General features: G+C 39.1%; 1 protein-coding gene and 1 long non-coding RNA gene across 4 annotated transcripts in view; one reads left to right on the forward strand and one right to left on the reverse strand.

Annotated features, from left to right (window-relative positions):
• The window catches only part of abhd8b (abhydrolase domain containing 8b), a 44,666-nt gene that overhangs the window by 5,043 nt on the left and 16,018 nt on the right, over positions 1 to 23,605 (forward strand). For both annotated transcript variants that reach the window (XM_062028411.1, XM_062028410.1), the window contains exon 2: positions 17,648 to 18,437. In XM_062028411.1, the coding sequence (XP_061884395.1) occupies positions 17,650 to 18,437 (788 nt within the window). In that variant the 5' untranslated portion in view covers positions 17,648 to 17,649. The remainder of the gene's footprint in view (positions 1 to 17,647; positions 18,438 to 23,605) is intronic.
• LOC133635331 (uncharacterized) lies at positions 1,752 to 22,251 on the reverse strand. 2 transcript variants are annotated; one of them, XR_009822051.1, is made up of 4 exons: positions 22,054 to 22,251; positions 17,691 to 17,901; positions 2,126 to 2,238; positions 1,752 to 1,950 (listed from the first exon to the last, which is right to left on the reverse strand). It is a non-coding gene; the product is annotated as an uncharacterized LOC133635331 (long non-coding RNA). The 2 variants fall into 2 exon arrangements; XR_009822050.1 differs by having other exon boundaries at positions 1,752 to 2,238.

Genomic DNA, 23,605 nt, shown 5'->3' on the forward strand with positions numbered 1-23,605 from the left:
TGCACATCTATGTTGACAGAAATGTTGAAATGTAATATTTATTCTACACATTTTTACAACATTGGAAAACAGTACTAAAACGGAGGCTTTTCAGAGGGTGTGATAACTCCTGGAAATTACTGGCTTAGAATGGCCAAAGGTAAAGTATGTGTGTGTTCAATTTGAAGGACACGGAAACTACAAATAAAATGACCTCAAATATACCTAAAATACGAGGCATAAATAGCATGTTAGCATCGATTAGCTTGCAGTCATGCAGTGACCAAATATATCTGATTAGCACTCCACACAAGTCAATAACATCAACAAAGCTCACCTTTGTGGATTCACGCACAGCATATAATGTTTGATGGACAAATAGAGACAAAGAAGGAGTGGCATAATACACGTCTTTCTGTGGCAGCATCAAGGAAAGTTGCAAACAAACTACGGTGCGTTCAAGGACTTCCGAAAGTAGGACAAAATGTCGCGCCCCAAATACTCTCGTCAGTCAAGCATGTTTAATGTAAACAGTGGGATTTCTAACAATTAGGAAGGTTTATGTCATGTTTGTCCTCCTACAGAAACCATATTACAACCTCATCTTTTTCCATTTTCATACATTTTTGAAAAAGCTCCAGGGAGCCACTAGGGCAGTGCTAAAGAGCCGCTTGTGGCTCGAAAGCCGCGCGTTGCAGACCCCCGCTCTATTCAATCTAATCTGCCATAAAAATGTGTGGATATGAGGATCGTCATGTCTCACACACATGTCTTAGGAGGCCACTACTCAGTGGCCTTGTGGTTAGAGTGTCCGCCCTGAGATCGGTAGGTCGTGAGTTCAAACCCCGGCCGAGTCATACCAAAGACTATAAAAATGGAACCCATTACCTCCCTGCTTGACACTCAGCATCAAGGGTTGGAATTGGGGGTTAAGTCACCAAAAATTATTACCGGGCGCGGCCACCCCTGCTGCTCACTGCTCCCCTCACCTCCTAGGGGGTGATCAAGGGTGATGGGTCAAATGCAGATAATAATTTCGCCACACCTAGTGTGTGTGTAACAATCATCGGTACTTTTAACTTTAACTTTTAAACTCATGGACGGTGGATGTAAAATATACTGTAGTAAGGTGGAAATGAAAGCTTTTTGTAATAATTAATTATGGATGGTGGCAGCAGACAAGAAGCCGGCTGTTGTCAGTGATATTTGATATGGATTTATTGTCATTGATTAAGGCCGGGTTAGCAAAACATATTGTAATTGTGTCATAAATGAATGGAACTTTAACATGGGGTTTTAAAACAAGATATTTCTTACTGATTTTACAATGCAGTTCTCCACTACTCACAAAAAGTCAGCCATTTTCGGCTTCCGAGTGAAATTTTGGTATGAACCTAAAATGCACGATAACCTTACAGGTGAACTAATTGTGATCTCCTCTCAACTTTTGAATTTCCCAACTGTTCAAAACTTCAGTACTTTCTTTTACACTCTGTGACACTGTGAGCTCAGTGGCCACTTCCCTCTGAGAACATCCTCAATCTTGATCTCAGGAAAGTCAAACTGTGAACAGCATGAAGAAGAATATACTTATTGTAATAATTTTAATAACCTATTGATCTATTCATGGATCACACACCTGCTCCTTGTTAGAGAACAGAAAGTTGTGCAAACAATTCTGAAACATTGAACAATTGGACATTCAAATGTTTAGAGAAGATTGAAATACGTTTACCTGTAAGGCAAGGCCAGTTTATTATGGAGCACTGAACGTACACAAGGCAATTGAAAGTGTTTTACAGAAAATTACAAGGCAAAATAAAAATGAAATGATCATAATAATTCAAATTAAAATCATAAAATATAGTCATTATAAAAATACATTCAGTTGTTGGGGGACGGCGTGGATCGGTTGGTTGATCAGTGTGTGGATGGGTGAATGTGGAAGTAGTTTCAAAGCGCTTTGAGTACCTTGAAGGTAGAAAAGCTCTATACAGTACAGTATACCATTTACCATTGTCATATGCACAATTAGATACAAATGTTTTCAGCCTGGATTTGAACATTGATAACTTTGAAGCCTTGCTCACATCTTCTGGAAGACTAGTCCAGATTTTAGGAGCATAAAACTGAAACACAGCCTCACCATGTTTGATCCTGACTCTGGGCACCAGCAGGAGACCACTCCCTGAGGTTCTCAGGGGCCGAGATGGTTCGTATGGTTCCAACATGTCAGAGATGTACTCGAGCAGCAGCATTCTGTAAAGTTTGTAGTGCATTTCAGCTTCATCTAGAAGCCGAATATCCCTAATTCTTTGTGAGTACTGTATGATAAATGTATTGTCAAACTAGATATGACAATGTCTGGAGAAATTGTGTGTGAATGCTGTTTGTTAATAGGTACAACCTATTAACAAAATCAGTGATTTTTAGGTTTAAAAGTACACAATTAGCTAAAATGCTAGCATTACTTTACCTTGCTAACATGCGAACGGTAAGCATACGTACAATTTAGTGCGAAATCCATAATTTTTAGGTTTAAACGTACAAAAATGTACAAAACGTACAAAACTTAAGCATGCTTACACTGTAACAGTTATGTTTAGGAGTGGCGTGGTGCAGTCGCAGATGGTACAGTGGCCGTACCAGCAACTTGAGGGTTACAGGTTCGATTCCAGCTTCCCGCCATCCTAGTCACGTCCGTTGTGTCTTTGGGCTAGACACTTCACCCTTGCTACTAAAGGGTTGTGTTTAAAGCCTTGCATGGCAGCTTTCTGCCATCAGTGGGTGAATGGGTGAATGTGGAAATAGTGTCAAAGTGCTTTGAGTACCTTGAAGGGTGTCCAAACGTTTTCTATTGAGGGCCGCGCGCTGAAAAATGAAAGCATGCAATGCCGTTTTTATATTTTTTATTTTCATAACCATTAGGGCTCCCCTCAATTTTGGTGAATGTTAAAGGTCCCAGAGACCCAAAAGGGTCCCGGTCGTTAGAGTGTCTATGAATGTTCTCATTCAGCCTGGACTGTTTGGTTTGTCTTCGAAGACGTTTCGCTTCTCATCCGAGTAGGCTTCATCAGTTGGTGCTCATAGACTTAGATTGGTCAGATCTAGTCTCGTCAGTCGTCAGTGTGTTAAAAATAAGTCATACTGTACCTGTATATTATATATTTGTTTTACTTTCAACACTTAAATATCTATCGATCAACTTCAGTTCTATCCATTGCAATAGAGTTTTTTTTTATGTTTAATGCGCTGGCAAACACATAAAATATGTAATAATTTCCCCAAAAATTTTTTCAAAGTGGAATATTTTAGGTGATGTAATTGAAGCCTTAAACATATAAACATTTCATAACAACATTGATTTTGATTCAAAACAATTTTTTGAACACTGTGTTATGAATGTCATGACGGGTTTGGACTTGATTAATTTTCTTTACTGTGTTTGGTATTGTTACCTTTCCAGTGCTCTTACTTACTACTATGGCCCTAGCGCTGTCTCCCACAATTGTCCCTGATTGGCAATCTAAGCACACCTGTTTCAGATTGCCAATAAGGTTTCTTTATAAACTAGCCTGCCCATCATTGTTTCCGGTTTAGCTTGTAATTGCATGTGCCCTGTGCACTTCCCAGTTACACTATTTCCACCTTGGGTTTTTTTTTGTTTTTTTTTACATTAAAGTCATGTTTACCTGCCGTCTCTGCATTTTGGGGTTCAAGACTGACAAAACATAACACAATGACTGTTAAAAAAAAAAAATCAGACTAAAGGTCTCGGGGATCCGAAAGGCGCCCACTCATAGAAGTGTGTAAAATAAGTCATATATTCTGCTGGACTCTAGAAAGAGGTTCCGCAGCCTCCGTAGCAGAACCTCCAGGTTCTGTAACAGCTTCTTCCCTCAGGCCATAAAACTCATGAACGCATCATAATAATCCCTCCAATTCCCACCAAAAATGGATTAGCTGGAATATAAAGACAATATAACATACATCCATAAACGTGGATGCATATGAAAAAGTGCAATATATTTATCTGTACAGTAATCTATTTATTCATATCTGCACCTTATTGATTTTTTATCCTGCACTACCATGAGCTAATGCAACAAAATTTCTTTCTTATCTGTATTGTAAAGTTCAAATTTGAATGACAATAAAAAGGAAGTCTCTAAAATATTATTTGTGCTTTCAACACCTAAATCTCAAAATCAACATCAGATCCATCGGTCGATTATAGGTTTTTATTACTTTTTGAGCGAAGACAGTTTTAAAATAAAAACAAAAGCCTGTGTTGCCTTTGTGTTATTAGTGTCAATATTGCAAAATGTTCCCGTCACATCACACCTGTTTTCCCTTTTATTCAATTTTTAATGTTTTTTTTGTAAAAGTATTCTTAAAATGGGTCACGGGTAGGGATGTCCGATAATATCGGCCTGCCGATATTATCGGCCGATATATGCGTTAAAATGTAATATCGGAAATTATCGGTATCGTTTTTTTTATTATCTGTATCGTTTTTTGTTGTTGTTTTTTTTTTTTTTTTTTTATTAAATCAACATAAAAAACACAAAATACACTTACAATTAGTGCACCAACCCAAAAAACCTCCCTCCCCCCATTTCTTTCTGTTATCAATATTCTGGTTCCTACATTATATATCAATATATATCAATACAGTCTGCAAGAGATACAGTCTGTAAGCACACATGATTGTGCGTGCTGCTGGTCCACAAATAGTACTAACCTTTAACAGTTAATTTTACTCATTTTCATTAATTACTAGTTTCTATGTAACTGTTTTTATATTGTTTTACTTTCTTTTTTATTCAAGAAAATGTTTTTAATTTAGTTATCTTATTTTATTTTATTTTTAAAAAAGTACCTTATCTTCACCATACATGGTTGTCCAAATTAGGCATAATAATGTGTTAATTCCACGACTGCATATATCGGTTGATATCGGTATCGGTAATTAAAGAGTTGGACAATATCGGAATATCGGATATCGGCAAAAAGCCATTATCGGACATCCCTAGTCACGGGCCGATATAAAATTATCTACGAACCGCAAATAGCCCTCGGACCTCATTTTGGACACCCCTGAGTTAAAGGGAAAGTGAATGATGGCGCTGAAAAGGTATTTGCAAAGACCGGGACAAGCGGTAGAAGATGGATGTATGATTCATTAGGGTTGCCAAAGCTGCCAAAAAACATTGCTACTGCCTGTAGGACCCCCATTAGTTTGGCTGCCTACTAAAGTGCCTGTTTTGGATTTACATTGAGCTGTCTTGAAATTGCCTGAAAGGACCAGTTAAATACTGATGGATGGACAATAATCGACTGAGAAATGGCCGGAATGATACTAACAATACTCTATATGTGAATGCTCAATTAATACACCGCTAATTATGTGACTAAAAACAGCTTTTTGTCTTTGTAAAGATTTTTATTTTACAGCTGTCATCTTCCAGCCTCTTTTGTGGATAGTGACTGCCTTTTGATGTACAATAAACATGACGGGTACTGTAAATCCGTATCCGTCAAGGAAGTGCAGTTTAGATTAGGGTGACCAAACTACTGTATTTTTCGGACTATAAAAGCTGCTATTTTTTTTCCCAAGCTTTGAACCAAGCAGCTGTTACAAAGGTGCGGCTAATCTATGGATTTTTTTTCGCTAACCGCTAAATTATAGAATGGGTTAAGCAAAGAAATTCAAAAAAGTACAAAAATTATCCACTTTAAGAAACTGTTCAAACTTAAAAGTGTTTACATGGTAAAAGGAAGAAGAATCCTGTTAAACATTTTGAACCTTATTAAAAAAGAGAACATCTTGAATAAAGACATCAATGACTTTTCTGTTTTGTTAAATTAGCCGTTTTACTGCCGTGTTACATGCACCGTTTGAAAACAATTAAGGTACATAATATAATAAACATTTACAAAATCTTTTTATGTAAACATCTCATTTCACAACAAAGTAGTATATATCTGGGGCTTATAGTCTGGTGCGGCTAATATATGAAAAAACACCTTTTTTTCTTGTAAAATGTTGTGGGTGCGGCTTATATACCAATGCGGAATATACCGTATTTTTCGGACTATAAGTCGCAGTTTTTTTCATAGTTTGGCCGGGGGTGCGACTTATACTCAGGAGCGACTTATGTGTGAAATTATTAACACATTACCGTAAAATATCAAATAATATTATTTAGCTCATTAACATTAGAGACTAGACGTAAAAGATCTTATATAGAGAAGCGCTATATAAATCTAATCCATTATTATACTCCAGTGCGATTTATATATGTTTTTTTCTTTTTTCTTGTTTTTCGGCCGGTGCGACTTATATTCCGGAGCGATTTATAGTCCAAAAAATACGGTAGTCCGGAAAATACAGTAACTGCTTTCCCAGGACACGTCCTGTCCTTGCTGTCTTGGTTTTATTTTTTTAGAGAGTGATGAAAATGTGCTGGTTTTCATTGTTTACCAATTAATTGACTGACATTCATTGGTGTCTTAAGAGATAAAGACTACATATATACAGTAGTTTTTGCTTGGTGAAGTAATGTATTATTTGTGGAATTACATTGAAAAGTGTGTGAGAGATACTTTTATTAAAGCTGGATTTGATAATGTAGCCAAAATTATTTATTATATTTTTTAGTTATTTTTGTACCATTGAAACTTATAAACATATTTTATTTTACGTATAACACAAGTGAAGTGAAGTGAAGTGAATTATATTTATATAGCGCTTTTCTCTAGTGACTCAAAGCGCTTTTACATAGTGAAACCCAGTATCTAAGTTACATTTAAACCAGTGTGGGTGGCACTGGGAGCAGGTGGGTAAAGTGTCTTGCCCAAGGACACAACGGCAGTGACTAGGATGGCGGAAGCGGGGATCGAACCTGGAACCCTCAAGTTGCTGGCACGGCCACTCTACCAACCGAGCTAAAACAAAAAAATCAAGCTGTGTGACTGTGAAATAAATAGTGGATACTGGACACTGCAGGTGAAGTTTCCTGTAATCCTGTTATTTATTGTAAGGGAATTATGTATAAATGAATTATGGATACAAACAAGCAAGTAAACAACAATTACTGGCCAATGCATTCACATCTTATTTGAATAAAGTGCAACGAACAACTTAATGTTGAATCGACAAGAGGAAACAATTTCTGCTCACGTTTGAAACATTCAAGCAATTTTCAATAAAAGTACAATAACCAACATTTTAACAGTAGGTTTACCTCCTAAATAAAGTTCCCCGACTCGGCCATACAGTATCTGTTCTCTGCCCTCGCGTCGCCGATGACGGACAGCGCCCCAGGTGTTGGTCCCTCGCTTCCTAATTTCCATAGCCTCCTTCATCCATCTCTTTTATATGATTGTTTCTCACGAAAGGATTTGTCTTTGTGTTGTGGGAATCGCTGCATCGCAGTAAGTTGCACCGCTGTCACTTCCATTGACGGCTGCGTCTTTTGTCATTGTGTTGTGGCGTTTGTATTTGTCCTGGCTTTTGCAATTGTGCTGTAGCTGAAAGTTAGGATATTGAAATGCCCAGCATTGGAGAAGCAGTACAACAGCACCATGTCTTAAACTGTAGCTATCCACCATTTTTGTTCTGATGACGCCACAGACGGGAAAATAGAGTTAACGTTTAAAATCTTTATTATTGCAAGTGCTAAACTTTATATAAAGTCTGCCGTTCAAAGGGGAACTGCACTTTTTTGGGAATTTTGCTTATCATTATAAAAGAAATTACGACAATTTTTTTTAACATGCATTCTAAATATTAAATACATTTGATCAAACTTCCGATTATAATGCAGCCTATCGGAGCTGTTTAATTCTGCCTATAGAGCGCCTAAAACATCCAAACACCTCCATTAGGGTTTTATATACATGATGTATGTACATATGGCTAGGATAGACTTTTATTTATCCCACAATGGGGGAATTACGTTGTTGCAGTGCAGGTTTTTACATACAGTAACAGAAGTAAAGCGTAGTAAAAAACTCAATATTAGTAATAAATACTACATATTGCTCACTAATATGTATGTAAAGATATAAGATAAAGTACAACAAAAAAAACCCCCACTAACAATTGTATTGCACACCACCCACAAAAAAAAAAAAAACACAAAAAACATCCCAGTAATCACATAAGTGCGTTGTAAAGTCTCATGGGTGTGGGTAGAAAAGACACGCTCCTTCTTGCACTGTGGATGTATTGTAGTAATATGTAATGTAGTAACAGGCACATTTATAATAACATTTAATATTTACATATTTAGATAATTTTAAGCATACACGCCACATTCATTTAAAAAAATGCATCGCAACGTCTGCTTTTGTTTTTTTTCTTCATCACTGATTATTACTCACTACAGACTCCATGAGAGCCAACATACATAATAAAACATTACTTACTGTACAAAGTCTGCTGTCATTAGGATGCCGACTGCTGGGATGTTCATATATTCCCATTTCGATAAAGAATTAATTACAATCCCGCCAAGAAACAGGGTAGAGGTGCGGGGGAACAAGCGCTTTTTGTGTCCTTCTCGGCAGTTCCAGGTCCTAAATGGTTGTCAAAGTGTCCCAACTTGTCGGATTATATCCTCAGCCATCTACTTTTCAGGTGATTTCTGATCTACAATAAATTTACATGGAGCAGGGAAGCGAGGAAGCAACAGACCCCTTGATGACGTAAACATAGGCACACTCGGAAGTGATCACGGCGCCAATATAAATAGTTCATCTGCGTTAGCACTTATAATAACAATATCACCAATACTTTGTTAATATTAAAGTCATGAAATGCAAACGGGTATTGTTGGTGCTTTTTGAATGGTTTTATGGGCAGAATAGTGGAGCTCCCACTGGCTCCTCAGTAAGCAGACTTTTATTTACATTTATTTAAAGGCCTACTGAAATTAATTTTTTTAATTTAAACGGGAATAGCAGATCCATTCTATGTGTCATACTTGATCATTTCGCGATATTGCCATATTTTTGCTGAAAGGATTTAGTAGAGAAAATCTACGATAAAGTTCGCAACTTTTGCTCGCTGATAAAAAAAAGCCTTGCCTGTACCGGAAGTAGCGTGACGTCACAAGCGGTAGTGCTGCTCACAATTCCCGTTGTTTACAATGGAGTGAGAGAGATTCGGACCGAGAAAGTGACGATTACCCCATTAATTTGAGCGAGGATGAAAGATTCGTAGATGAGGAACGTTACAGTGAAGGACTTGAAAGGCAGTGATGGACGTATCTTTTTTCGCTCTGACCGTAACTTAGGTACAAGCTGGCTCATTGGATTCCACACTCTCTCCTTTTTTTATTGTGTATCACAGATTTGTATTTTAAACCATTTTAGATACTATATCCTCTTGAAAATGAGAGTCGAGAACCCGAAATGGACATTCACAGTGACTGAACATGTAAATACACGATTGATGATTCAGCTTTGCGAAGCTAAAAAAATAGAAGCTAACCTAGCTACGTAGCCAACTTGATAGCATCAGTCTCAAATGCAGATAGAAACTAAATTTTAAAAAAAACCTGACTGTATGGATAGACAGAAGATCAATAATACTATTAAACCATGAACATGTAAATACACGATTAATAATATTCAGCTTGGCGAAGCTAAAAAAACAGAAGCTAACCTAGTTGCGTAGCTAACTTAGATGCAGCGGCGGGCATTGTACCCTTTTGACGACACCCCGGCCGCCATCAGAGTCGGCAAGAAACATATATTTCCCCAAAGTTACGTACGTCACATGCACATATCGACACGCACGTACGGGCAATCGATCAAATGTTTGGAAGCCAAAGCTAGACTCACCGTAGTGCGTCTGCTATCCTGCTCAAAACACAACACAACCTCCTGGTGTTGGTGTTGCTGTAGTCCGCTGCTCCACCGGCTCCAACTTTCTTATTTGCAGTCTCCAGTGTCCATTAAACAAATTGCTCAATCGCTTTATTAACAAGCGGTAACTGGTTGTAGTTCAAAAAGTAACGCACACACATACACGAGCTGCTGTTAGCCAAAAGTCACGATCACACACACTCAAGTTCTCCGCCAACTCACTCGCGCATGAGCGTTCCCCAAACCCTTAAAGACAGTACACTAATGCAAATATCACGGATATTACAGTATTGTACTTAGCCGCTAAGACACCGATCGATCCCACCTACAACGTTCTTCTTTGCAGTCTCCATTGTTCATTAAACAAATTGCAAAAGATTCACCAACACAGATGTCCAGAATACTGTGGAATTTTGTCAAAGAAAACAAGAGGCTTTTCTATCGGGTCCGATGGGGTCCAACCACTTCCGTTGCTTTTGTGACGTCACGCGCATAAATCATATCCAAAGGAGTTTTTCAACCGGAAGTGTGGCGGGAATTTTAAAATTGCACTTTATAAGTTAACCCGGCTGTATTGGCATGTGTTGCAATGTTAAGATTTCATCATTGATATATAAACTATCAGACTGCGTGGTCGGTAGTAGGCCTTTAATATTTAGAATGCATAAAATAAAAATTCCATCCATCGTCATGTCTGTCATAATGATTATGAACAATTGGCAAAATTCCCCCAAAAAGTGGAGTTTCTCTTTAAAGCCAATGTTTTCTTTTTTCTAGTATTGATCAAATCGATCAATTCCCTTTTAAACGATACCCCGAACGGTACAAGGGGTAGAAAATGGATAGATGGATGGATCGATACCTATCTCTTGGAAGGCAAACCTGCCGAGCACAGATCAACGTACTTGAAATTATAAATCGATGTATCGCTCAATCGTTTGACACCTAATTTCTCCCATAAAATATTTCAAAGTGGAACATTTTGTAATTGGAGCATGCAATAGGTAAATAATTCATAAAACCATTGATTTTGAATCATTATTATTTTTTGAGTAATGACAAAAGAAAAAGTTATTAGAGTTAACATTGCAACCTTTTCTCATTACATTTAAACTGTTTACTCTTTTATACCACTTTTTTATGTTTTGAATTTGTATTTTTGTAATAGCAATTTTAGAATGTGCTGCGGGCCATAAATGGCTCCCGGGCCGCACTTTGGACACCCCTGCTTTAAATGTCAGGAAATTATAAGGCATCTTTGACTGACCTTCGAATTTAATTTTCGGTAATAACAATATGCTCACTTTAGTTTGGATAAAAATCCAAGCTTAAACAAGAAAACCCAAAGAAAAAGTCCAATAAATCAAAGAATTATGAAATCCAAAACACCGTCTTGGAATAACAGGAGTAAACGGAAGTAATGTGACAGATAACTGTGAGTTGGACTGTTTACATCAGGAGAGGCCTTAGACAGATTGTGTTGTGTGGATTTAGACACAACTATAATCCCCTCTAGTCAGGGAGGAAAGTAACAGGAAGAGTAGATAATGCCAGAGCACAGCAGACCCTGCATGGTGCACTTTTGTTGCCATGGTTGGTAATCACCTAAAACCCTTTGTTGTTGGTGTGCAGCTTTTGACGTGAAGCACGATAAATCTGTACAGGTGAAAAACTAACGTCAGTTCCTAACTTTTGCCTCATTTTATGCACCGAGAGTTACTGATAGCTACTTAGAAAACGACACCCCATTGAGTGTGTTGCACACTTACTGGCTGTATTGACACCGCACTGGTACTGTAAAAAAAGTCACTACATTTGACCTGAAAATATTATTATTAGTCAGCACATATACCATATTTTTTGCAACATAGGGCGCACCGGATTATAAAGCGCACTGCCGATGAGCGAGTATATTCAGGTCTATTTTCATATAGAAGGCACACCAGATTATAAAGCTTGTTAAAGGAGTCATGTTATGATTTTTTTTTCTGCATTTAAAACACCCCATTGTAGTCTACACCAGTGTTTTTCAACCTTTTTTGAGGCAAGGCACATTTTTTTTCATTTAAAAATACGGGGGCACACCACCAGCAGAAAACGTTAAAAAATGAAACTCCACCAGGTCCTCCTTGTGCCTTATTTTGAGTTAGTTGGTGTTTTGCTGTGTGTAGTGCTTTAGTTCTTGTCTTGCGCTGTTATTTTGGTGTTTTCCTGTAGCAGTTTCATGTCTTCCTTTGAGCGCTATTCCCCGCACCTGCTTTGTGTTAGCAAGCAAGGCTATTGAAGTTGTTGCTATTCTTCTTTGTGTGGACATTGTTGCTTGCCATGTCATGTAGGATGTACTTTGTACTCTGCTCCACACGCTGCAAGTTTTTGCTGTCGTCCAGCATTCTGTTTCTGTTTACTTTGTAGCCAGTTCAGTTTTACTGTCGTTTTACATAGCCATCCCTATGCTTCATTGCCTTTTCCTTTCTGGCTTAAGCGTTACATATCTTTTTACCTGCACGCTGTGGTCTGCATATTGGGATCATAGTTCTACAGCCGAGTTCTACACAGCACGAGGAACGGCACAGTATTTGCAGATTCTAATTATTGATTTTCCCAAAAATATTTTTTGGACCAATTAGGTGAAGTTGCATAATTTCCCACGGCACACCAGACAATATCCGGGCTCTCCGTTGTGGTATTTTAGGCTTCATAATGCGCCACACATTTTCAATGGGAGACAGGTCTGGACTACAGGCAGGCCAGTCTAGTACCCACACTCTTTTACTATGAAGCCACGCTGTTGTAACATGTGCAGAATGTGGCTTGGCATTGTCTTGCTGAAATAAGCAGGGGCGTCCATGAAAAAGACGTTGCTTGGATGGCAACATATTGTATGTTGCTCCAAAACCTGTATGTACCTTTCAGCATTAATGGTGCCTTCACAGATGTGTAAGTTACCCATGCCTTGGGCACTAATACACCCCCATACCATCACAGTGCTGGCTTTTCAACTTTACGCCTATAACAGTCCAGGTGGTTCTTTTCCTCTTTGGTCCGGAGGACACAACGTCCACAGTTTCCAAGAACAATTTGAAATGTGGACTCGTCAGACCACAGAATTTTTTTCCACTTTGCATCAGTCCATCTTAGATGAGCTCGGGCCCAGCGTAGCCGGCGGCGTTTGTGGGTGTTGTTGATGAACGGCTTTCGCTTTGCATAGGAGAGTTTTAACTTGCACTTACAGATGTAGCGACGAACTGTAGTTACTGACAGTGGGTTTCTGAAGTGTTCCTGAGCCCATGTGGTGATATCCTTTAAACACCGATGTCGGTTTTTGATGCAGTACTGCTTGAGGGATCGAAGGTCACGGGCATTCAATGTTGGTTTTCGGCCTTGAACCTTTTGATGATATTACGGACCGTAGATGGTGAAATCCCTAAATTTCTTGCAATAGCTCGTTGAGAAATTTTGTTATTAAACTGTTGGACGATTTGCTCACAAATTTGTTCACAAAGTGGTGACCCTCGCCCCATCCTTGTTTGTGAATGACTGAGCATTTCATGGAAGCTGCTTTTATACCCAACCATGGCACCCACCTATTTTCAATTAGCCTGTTCACCTGTGGGCTGTTCCAAATAAGTGTTTGATGAGCATTCCTCAACTTTCTCAGTCTTTTTTGCCACTTGTGCCAGCTTTTTTGAAACATGTTGCAGGCATCAAAGTCCAAATGAGCTAATATTGGCAAAAAGTAACAAAGTTTAGTAGTTCAAACATTAAATATCTTGTCTTTGCAGTCTATTCAATTAAATATAAGTTGAAAAGGATTTGCAAATCATTGTATTCTGTTTTTATTTACGATTTACACAAAGTGCCAACTTGACTGGTTTTGGGTTTTGTAGATGCCCATATTTGTTGTACAGATTTCCTTTACAAAAGAAAAGTGTGGGATACTTCTCTTGTTGCTTTATTTATATTTGACCAGTTTTCTTTTAAATAATATAGAAATTGATCAGTGCTGTTTATCTTTTTTATGGAGGAATGTAGTTAATCATAGAACTGGCATCCAATGTATAGAATCGAGAATCGTTTTGAATCGAGAACCGATTCTGAATCGAATCGTTACCCAAAGAATCGAATGAAAACTAACACTGTGATTAATCTTCATTCATTTATGGTAATGCGATATATATATTTTTTATCAATCACGTGCGATAATGTTGACAGCCCTAATTATGACTAAAAAAATATTTTTATGAAGGCCCCTGATGAATGCTGCTAGTTTACACTTTTTTTGTGACCCAAGCCGCACACTTTTAAAAATGGAACGACCCGGAAGAGCCGGTAAACAAAATTTGATAGAAAATGATGGCAACATACGTATACTGTACATAACATATGATAACCAACATGGTCTGATACCATATTCGGCTCCTATTATGGGTCGAGGGTAGCATCAAACAAGCGAGGGTTGTACGTATGCTGCCTCTTCCAAGGTCAGCAGGAATAGGGATAGCTATTGTTTACGTTTCATCCGATTTTAGTACCAAATCGGTACTTTAAAGACCAAAATGGGGCCACAAGCATGTTTTTGTGTAAAAGTCGAGAGCAGGGGTGTCCTAACTTTTTCCACTGAGGGCCGCACATAGGGATGATACTCGAAACCGGTTTTCCCGGTTGTTTGATAAGAAAAGAACCGAGTCTTCGGACTCGAATCCCTTTTTGAGAACCGGTACCCGTTATCGAGACCACTATAGTAAAGGAAAAGAGTTGATTCTTTATTCGAATCCCGTCCCGAACAGAAATGCTCCGTGGGACATCACAAGAATTGACGTCACGTAGCTCAGTCATTAGGCGCAGATAGCGAAAGCAGGAAAACAATGGACGGGAAAAAGCGCTCCAAGGTGTAATAAAGTTCAAAACAAAAGCTATAATCCATCGAATAACTTTACTGAGAGATTTTAGCAGGGTAAAACACATGACGAACACTTTTACGACCAACCGGAAACATAGCAACCAGGCTAGCAACGCACCTCCTTTACGGCAGCTGTCGCAACGTTCTTAATGCAACCGCAGCACATACATATATGTACAACATATCTCCCTTTTTTAACTTTTGTTTTTCTTTCCTTGTAAACAAAACAAAATCACACTGTAGATGTGTCGTCTGTCTAATTATAAATAATGCAGACGAGGCGTGTTGGCTGAGTTCTTGACGTTTACTTTCACAGCGTGGCAACATGCAACAACACTTTTCGGGGTGTCCGCGCATGCTCGTAACTCCCGTTGCATGCTGGGTAGTGTAGTTGTTATATTCTCTAGCTCATAACATTTTTCCCCCTATAAAGAAATAATGTTAACTCAATAAAGTGTATTTCTTTTTTTAGCTTTAACTTTTCATTTTTTAGCATTGTAACCACATTTGCAAACAACTTTTCTCTTCATAGAATTTTCTTTCAATAAAGAAATAAAGTGCAAAAATGTCAAAGCATCATAACAAACAGTTATGTCAAATAGCAGCAGAAGTGCACGTTTTGGAGAGCTGTATTATTTTCAGTTTTGTGCCCAAGGGACTGATTTTATTTAACACTATATTATTATTTATACACCTATAGTGATCACAGAGACAGGTTGTTTTTGTATTACTGTATATATTTGTTTCTCTGAAAAATCCCACTTAATATACTTTGGGTAACAACAGTCAATATTTATTTATTTTATTTTATTTTTTTAGGTGGGTAACAGTCAATATTTATTTATTTATTAGATTTTATTTTTTTATTATATAATAAAAGTGAGCTTTTGTTAAACCAAATGTTGTGTGTTTTTTTCCATATACAACAACCTATCTGGACTCGATAAGAGAATCGATAAGGAATCGGTTCGATAAGAGGATTCGATAATAGGCTCGAACTCGATAATTTCTTATCAAACATCATCCCTAGCCGCACACTGAAAAATCTAAGCATGCGGGCCATTTTGATATTTTTCATTTTCAAAACCATCCATCCATCCATTTTCTACCGCTTGTCCCTTTTGGGGTGGCGGGGGGTGCTGGAGCCTATCTCAGCTGCATTCGGGCGGAAGGCGGGGTACACCCTGGACAAGTCGCCACCTGATCGCAGGGCCAACACCAATATATACAAACCCTTAGGGCTCCCCTTTATTTTGGTTACTGTTAAAGGTCCCGGGGACCCACAAGGGTCTCAGTAATTAAAGTGTTAAAATAAGTCATATATTAACGTTTTTTTTTTTAACTTTCAACACTTAAATATCTATATATCAACTTTATATCCATGCATTGTCATAACAACAAATGCCATTTTTGATGTGAAGTAATTGAAGTCTTAAATAGGTAAATAATCCATAAAAACATTGTTTTTTATCAATATTATTTAAAAGAAAAAAATTAGACTAAAGGTTTCGGGGATTTAAAAGGCCCCCCCCCCCCCCCCCCTCATAAAAATGTTAAAAATAAGTTGTATATCATTATATATTATTTTTACTTTAAACACTTAAATCTCTAGATCAACTTCAGATCTATCTGTCAATAGTACGATTTTATTATTTTTTGAGCAATGACAGTTTTAAAGTAAAAATCTGCCTGCATGGCAGCTTTGTGTTATTAGTGTCAACATTTTCTTGTTACATTACACCTGTTGCTCTTCTATTCTGCTTTTTATGTTGTTTTTTTATAATAGTATTTTTTAAATGTGTCGCGGGCCACTAAGAATTAGCTGCAGGTTGCACTTTGGACACCTCTGGTCAAGCAGGTGTCTTCCTATATAAAAAAGTATTAAAAACGTGTCACATTAATAGAAATATTTTGTTAAGGAGGAGGGTCCAAAAAAAATTCTACCAAGAGCTAGAGATGGGAATTATGACTCTTTGAAGGGAGCCTGGTCTTGAAGAACTGTTCTTTTTTAAGATTGGCTCGTTGTTACATTGATTTTATTAAATTTTTTTTTTAGAAATAACTTGTTTTTATCAAGGAAACAATTACAAAGAATAAGATAAGATTTGGATCTGAATAATTCAAAATTACACATAGAGTACATATATTGGTGGGAATTCTTCTGAAATATTTATAACAATTTAATTTTGCTTATGTATTTTCATTGTAAACGCTCCATAAAGTGGTGCCATATTCCATATATGCATTGACAATGAGATTTGCTCTCACCTACAAAACTTTGTGGATCACAAGTACAGATAAACACATGAAACTAACAAATAATAATTTGTCTACAATTGTATATAAAACAATAAACATTTGGACAAATTAAAATGTTAAAACAAATGTGTACTATCCTACCTGGTGTGTGTACACCTGAACCACTTTACTAATCCACAGTAGAACAATTAACCAGAGTGGTTCTTTCAAATTCTGATACGTTTCCTTTGACTCTGACTAATTTTCCAGTCCAATCGTGTTATTTTTACTTTAAACGCTTTAATCTCTAAATCTACTTCAGATCTATTTGTAGACAGTAAGTTTTTATTATTTTTTAAAAACTGCCTGCATTGCAGCTTTGTGTTATTAGCGTCAACATTGCAACATTTTCTCGTTACATTACACCTGTTGCTCTTCTATTCTGCTTTTTATTGGTTTTTTATAATAGTATTTTTTAAATGTTCCGCGGGTCACTAAGAATTACCTGCAGGCCGCATTTTGGACACCTCTGGTCAAGCAGGTGTCTTCCTATATCAACATAACAGTCTGTACAAACACTGACTGTTCCTTAAGCTCAAAGTCCTGAAGTGTCATGTTTGGTCACGGTTGTGTTTGTGTGTTTGAATGCAGCCATGCTGACCAGCTTTATGGAAGGATTTCTCTGCTGCCTTACCTCAAAGTCAACCAACGTCGTGGTTCCTGCAGAGTCCTCCGAACCTGCCGACGGTTACGAGTTTGTGGAGGTGAAACCAGGCCGGGTCATTCGTGTTCGACATGCCATCCCCGAGCGGTCCGTGGTGGATCAACCGGCGGGTCAGGGCGGGTGTGTCAGTTGCAAAAGAAGGATCTCAGTCTACTGCAATGGACAGCTGTTCATCGATAACCTGGGTGACAAGGCAGGGGCAGAGTTAAAGTCTTGCCAGAATGGAGAGACAGAACCAAACGTCACGGTGGAGCTTGAACTGACAGACTGTGGCAAATCGTCACCGCTCGTTAACGCCACTGACGCCCGGCCGGACTCGATCAGAGCGGGTAAAGTTTTGACTTCTGAGACGGGATCAGGAGACCCACCCGCCGCTCTTCAGGCCGAAGCGTCGCAGAACCGACGCAGGCGGAAGCCGAAGCGTACCGTGGTGATCGACTGTGAGAGGAAAATATCAGCATGTAAAGAAACGCATGCGGACGTCGCTTTGTTCTTCATTCATGGCGTTGGAGGCTCTCTGGACATCTGGAGGAGCCAGCTGGACTTCTTTTCTCGACTGGGCTACGAGGTGATCGCCCTGGATCTTGCAGGTCACGGGTGCAGCTCAGCACCTCTTATACCTGCAGCCTACACATTTTATGCTCTGGCAGAGGACATACGACTTATCTTCAAGAGATATGCACGCAAGAGGAATATTCTCATTGGACATTCTTACGGGTAAACTATTTTTATTATTACGCCCACATATATACCCAGATCACGCGCCGTACGTAGGGCCCCGCAATCCATGGTGCTAGCAATGGATACCCAATTAGGTATACTTTATAGGCATTAGCCAAATTCTGTCTGTGCTATCGTCTACTACTTTTGCGTGAAGAAACGCAAGTAAAACTTCAATTAATGAGTGAGAGGGTGCTTCATATGAAATTTGACCGTAAATGTATTCCAAGCTGGTTCCTGCTCCGTCACTGATAAAAATAGAACGGCAAATTTCCTCTAACTCCAGAGGCGCACAGCGTTAGTGCTTGTCTTTAAAGTACAGTACTGGGTTTCAAGTTCCAGTCGGAGTTTGTCATGATCTGTGGTCTGGATCATGTTTTTGTATTTTCTGTTAGTTATAAGACTGCATTAGTTCCTGTTTTTGTGCACCCTTGTTTGCTTTAGTTTCCATGGTGACTTATGATTTTCACCTGCCTCTTGCGTTCGAGACACACCTGTTTCTAATCAGGAGACTATTATTTAAACCTGTCTTTGCCAGTTAGTCGGCCTGGCGTCATTCTGTCATAACGGGGGGGGTTTTCGCAGCTTACTGCGAGGATTGTTCTCCCGGGATGCAATCGGACTATTTCGGACAAGGCGTGAAGGTAAGAACATATTTAATTATTCAAAATCCTACACATCACAAAAGACAAAAACAAAAGGAAAGCGTGCCGTACGCACGAGAGGCTAAAGAACAAAAAACTTAAGGCAGAAAATATAGACGTTATCACTTAGCATGAACTATGGCATAGCAAGAACAAACATGAAACTGTGGCATGACAACTAGCATAACCAAGGAATCAGACCTGAAACGAGCAGCATGAACTATGGTAACGCATGAAAACAAGCAATGACGCCAGGCCGACTAACTGTCAAAGACAGGCTTAAATAGGAGTCTCCTGATTAGAAACAGGTGTGTCCCGAACGCAAGAGGCAGGTGAAAATCATAAGTTGCCATGGAAACTAAAACAAACAAGGGTGCACAAAAACAGGAACTAATTGAGTCTTAAAACTAACAGAAAATACAAAAACATGATCCAGACCACAGATCATGACAGAGTTGAGTTGGTAAGATTAACAGACTGTTGTTTTAATGACGTTAAAATTGTCATTTTGCACAAAATGTTTTATCAATGAACAATCTGTTTCCCCATGGTTTATTTTAGTACAAATTATACATTAAATTAAATTCAAGTTTGATTAAAAAAATAATTAAAAATGTTTCACATTAATAGAAATATTTTGTAAAGGAGGGTCCAAAAAAATTCTATCAAGAGCTAGAGATGGGAATTATGACTCTTTGAAGGGAGCCTGATCTTGAAGAACCATTATTTTGCAAGATTGACTCGTTGTTACATTGATTACATTTTTTTAATTTTTTGAGAAGTAACTTGTGTTTATCAAGGAAACAATTACAAAGAATAATACAATATTTGGATCTGAATAATTCAAAATTACACAGAGTATATATATTGGTGGGAGTTCTTCTGAAATATTTATAACAATTGAATTTGGCTTATGTGTTTTCATTGTAAGCGCTCCATAAGGTGGTGCCATATTCCATATATGCATTGACAATGAGATTTGCTCTCACCTAAAAAACTTTGTGGATCACAAGTACAGATAAACACATAAAAGTAATAAATAATAATTTGTCTACAATTGTATACAAAACAATAAAATTAGGACAAATTAAAATGTTAAAACAAATGTGTACTATCCTACCTGGTGTGTGTACACCTGAACCACTTTACTAATCCACAGTAGAACAATTAACCAGAGCGGTTCTTTCAAATTCTGATACGTTTCCTTTGACTCTGACTCATTTTCCAGTCCAATCGCATGCCGTGCACATGCCTAGGCACTTTGTATATAAAATATCTTGTAAACGTACGGCTCGCAACGGTGAATCAGTTTTCATCGTTCACTTTAAAACAGCCGTTAAAAAGATTTGACTCGTTTGCAAAAGCCCTACAAAGGGCCCCAATAAAGCCTGGGGCGCCCTGCTGAACAAACTGAACCAACAAGTATTTAGCAGGCGTAAAACTAACAATGTCTGTCTATGTTGCATTAACTCTCAATTTGTGGATGAACATTTTGACCATGTGGTTTGTGGGACGAGAACATTGAATTACAGGAGGTACTGAATGTATCTCTCCCCATTCCCCACTTAGGGTCCCATTCTGCTGTTTGTGCCTTTTTTATACGCTTGAAGTTACACAAGTTCCTCTCGTTTGTATTCTCCCATCCGGACGGCCGACACGCCCACCTCGTTTGTATTCTCCCATCCGGACCGGCCGACATGCCCACCTCGCGTAAGTTAGGCAGAAGTGCTTACTTAAGTCAGGAACCAAGGCAGGTTCATTACTATTAAGACTTTGCCGGGACATCTTTTTTTTTGGTTCTGTGAAAATCATGGAATATGGAGTTTTACTCACAATTGTTAAAGTCATTCAAATCCATGAAAAAATAACATTTTAAATTTGAAAAAGTGCTTGTCACGTGATCATGTGTTGTCATGGTGATGCAGCGTGTGTATGCACGCTACAACAGCTTCTTCTTCATGGCTGTGAATACTAATCTGTAGATGGAACTTTGCTTCACTTGTTATTAGAACCACCCTGATGTTATTTCTGATATTCAATGCCGCCTACAGCTAAGGAGGGGCCCTTGGGCTGAGGAGGTTTTGGGCCCTCGCCCCAAAAACTGTAACGGTACAGTGGGAGAAGGAGACGGCACGAAGGCAGGGATGTCGTTAGCTTGCAGCGTGTCTATTAATATATATAAATGAAGTATGTGACTAATACAAATGTATATGGTGTGACTATGTGTAGCGGTTATATGTGGAGTGTTACCGGGTGGTGTTGAAGGTTCGTGTTGAGATCGGTGCGGAAGTCCAGAAAGGGCAAGGCAGGCTCGGAGGTCCGGGGAATTTCAGTGCCTCTCCCGAAAATCTTCCGGGGCAACCATTCTCCCGAATTTCTCCCGATTTCCACCCGGACAACAATATTGGAGGTGTGCCTTAAAAGCAATGCCTTTAGCGTCCTCTACAACCTGTCGTCACGTCCGCTTTTCCTCCATACAAACAGCGTGCCGGCCCAGTCACATAATATATGCGGCTTTTACACACACATAAGTGAATGCAAGGCATACTTGATCAACAGCCATACAGGTCACACTGAGGGTGACCATATAAACAACTTTAACACTGTTACAAATATGCGCCACACTGTGAACCCACACCAAACAAGAATGACAAACACATTTTGGGAGAACATCCGCACCGTAACACGACATAAACACAACAGAACAAATACCCAGAACCCCTTGCTGCACTGACTCTTCCGGGACGCTACAATATACACTCAAGGTTGGCAAGTATGGGCTTGAGCAAGGCGTGAGGTCGAGATCCGAGAAGGCAGCAGGAAGTCCAGAGGGCATCCGGGGAGACGAGACACACAGCTCGAAACCAGGGGATGACGACACAGGGCAAGACACAATGAGCACAACGGAGGGGAAACACAAAGAGCGAGGAAGCACGTAGGCAAGGAAGCTAGAGACGTGTAAGGCTTACTGTACTGGTACAAGTAGCTACGTTCTGGCACTGGAACGCAGCATGCGCTGGCTTATGAAGGCAGGGATCTCATCAGCGCCAGGTGTGTTGATAGTAGAGTGAGTGCAGCCGCAGAGGCGCGGCTGCTGCAGGAGAGGAACGCCCGTGGGTGTGTCCCGAGGCGCGCTCAGTGGAGCGCACAGCAGAGTGACAGGCGGCAGGTGTTTGAACCGTAACAAATACAGTTTGCCAAAAACAAACATGATTTTACTCAACAGAGCAGCAACAATCCAAAAAAATATCACATTTTTCAAATAATTTTGTTCATAAAAACTACTCCTTTGCGACGGGCGCATGCACGTATGCGAGAGTGCAACAGAGGCCAGTCAACTTCAAGAATAGTGCCAGCGATCTGGGAGATTGTCCGTGCTTTTAGCTCAGTAGTAGTAGCGCGCTCGACTCTCACGCCGGCGACCTGGATTCGTACCCCCTTGGAGCAATAGCTAAAAACAACGCAGCTGAGAGAGAGAGAGTACACAACTGCTACACCTAGCAGACCAATCATTGCAGTCCGTTCTCAAAATCGGAGGCCCCTGATTGGGTGGGGGCCCCTGGGCATAGCCCAGGTAAGCCCGTGCATTAATGCGGCTTTGGTGATATTAAGAGTTCTGCGTAATACAAATGTTGGTGAAATTGTGACGCATCCGAGGGTCTTGACAGCTGTTTGTGTGTTTTTGTGTGTGTGTGTGTGTGCTTGGGCAGGGGAGCGTGACAGTTTGATATTAACTGTCAAAAAAATCAATGGACTCAATTGAAAGATGCTCCATTAAATATGTATTTTCCATGAAATCGTCACATAGAGTAATGATCACGGACCAGATGGAATCGTATGCATTGAACGTCCAGGATGTTCAAACACGGCAGATGTACGCGAAGTCGCCCTCCGCTACGGTCGCACTCACGAGACAGGGATTTTAGAATAGAATAGAATGGACTTTATTGTCATTATATTTGCATATGACGAGATTAAGGACTCCAACTTAAGGTGCGGTAGTGGGAACAAATATGGGATAAAAATAAATTACACAAGAGGTAATAAAGATATAACTAAGAATTGAAATAACAGACTTCTATCCAATAAAAATAATAAGCAATCCTGTACAATATACAAAACACTATACAAAATACAAAATACTGTACAATATACAGAACAAGAGTACCGGAGTAATAAATAACAATCAGTGTCAGATGTATTGCACTCGAAGGGTAATATTGATTTGTGATCGTTAATTAAGAGCGGTGTAATGGTTCTTTTATCCTCATCCCAATGAATGTTTCCAGGTGTCTCAATTGAAGCGATCACATTAGATTGTATATTTTTCTGAAGGTTTCTTTTATCATTTTATTAAGTGGGGTGTTTACCGCTTCCGAACTTCGAGTGCAATATAATGTTTCCTTCCAGGGGCCCTGGACTCATTGCAGCCTCAAATGTGCGTAAATACAAAAGTACCTAGGTTGACGGCAGAATACACAAAAGGCCAGATTTGACAGGGCACGCCAACATTTAAGGTTT

Source organism: Entelurus aequoreus, linkage group LG19 (assembly GCF_033978785.1).
Source record: "Entelurus aequoreus isolate RoL-2023_Sb linkage group LG19, RoL_Eaeq_v1.1, whole genome shotgun sequence".
NCBI classification, from domain to species: domain Eukaryota; kingdom Metazoa; phylum Chordata; class Actinopteri; order Syngnathiformes; family Syngnathidae; genus Entelurus; species Entelurus aequoreus.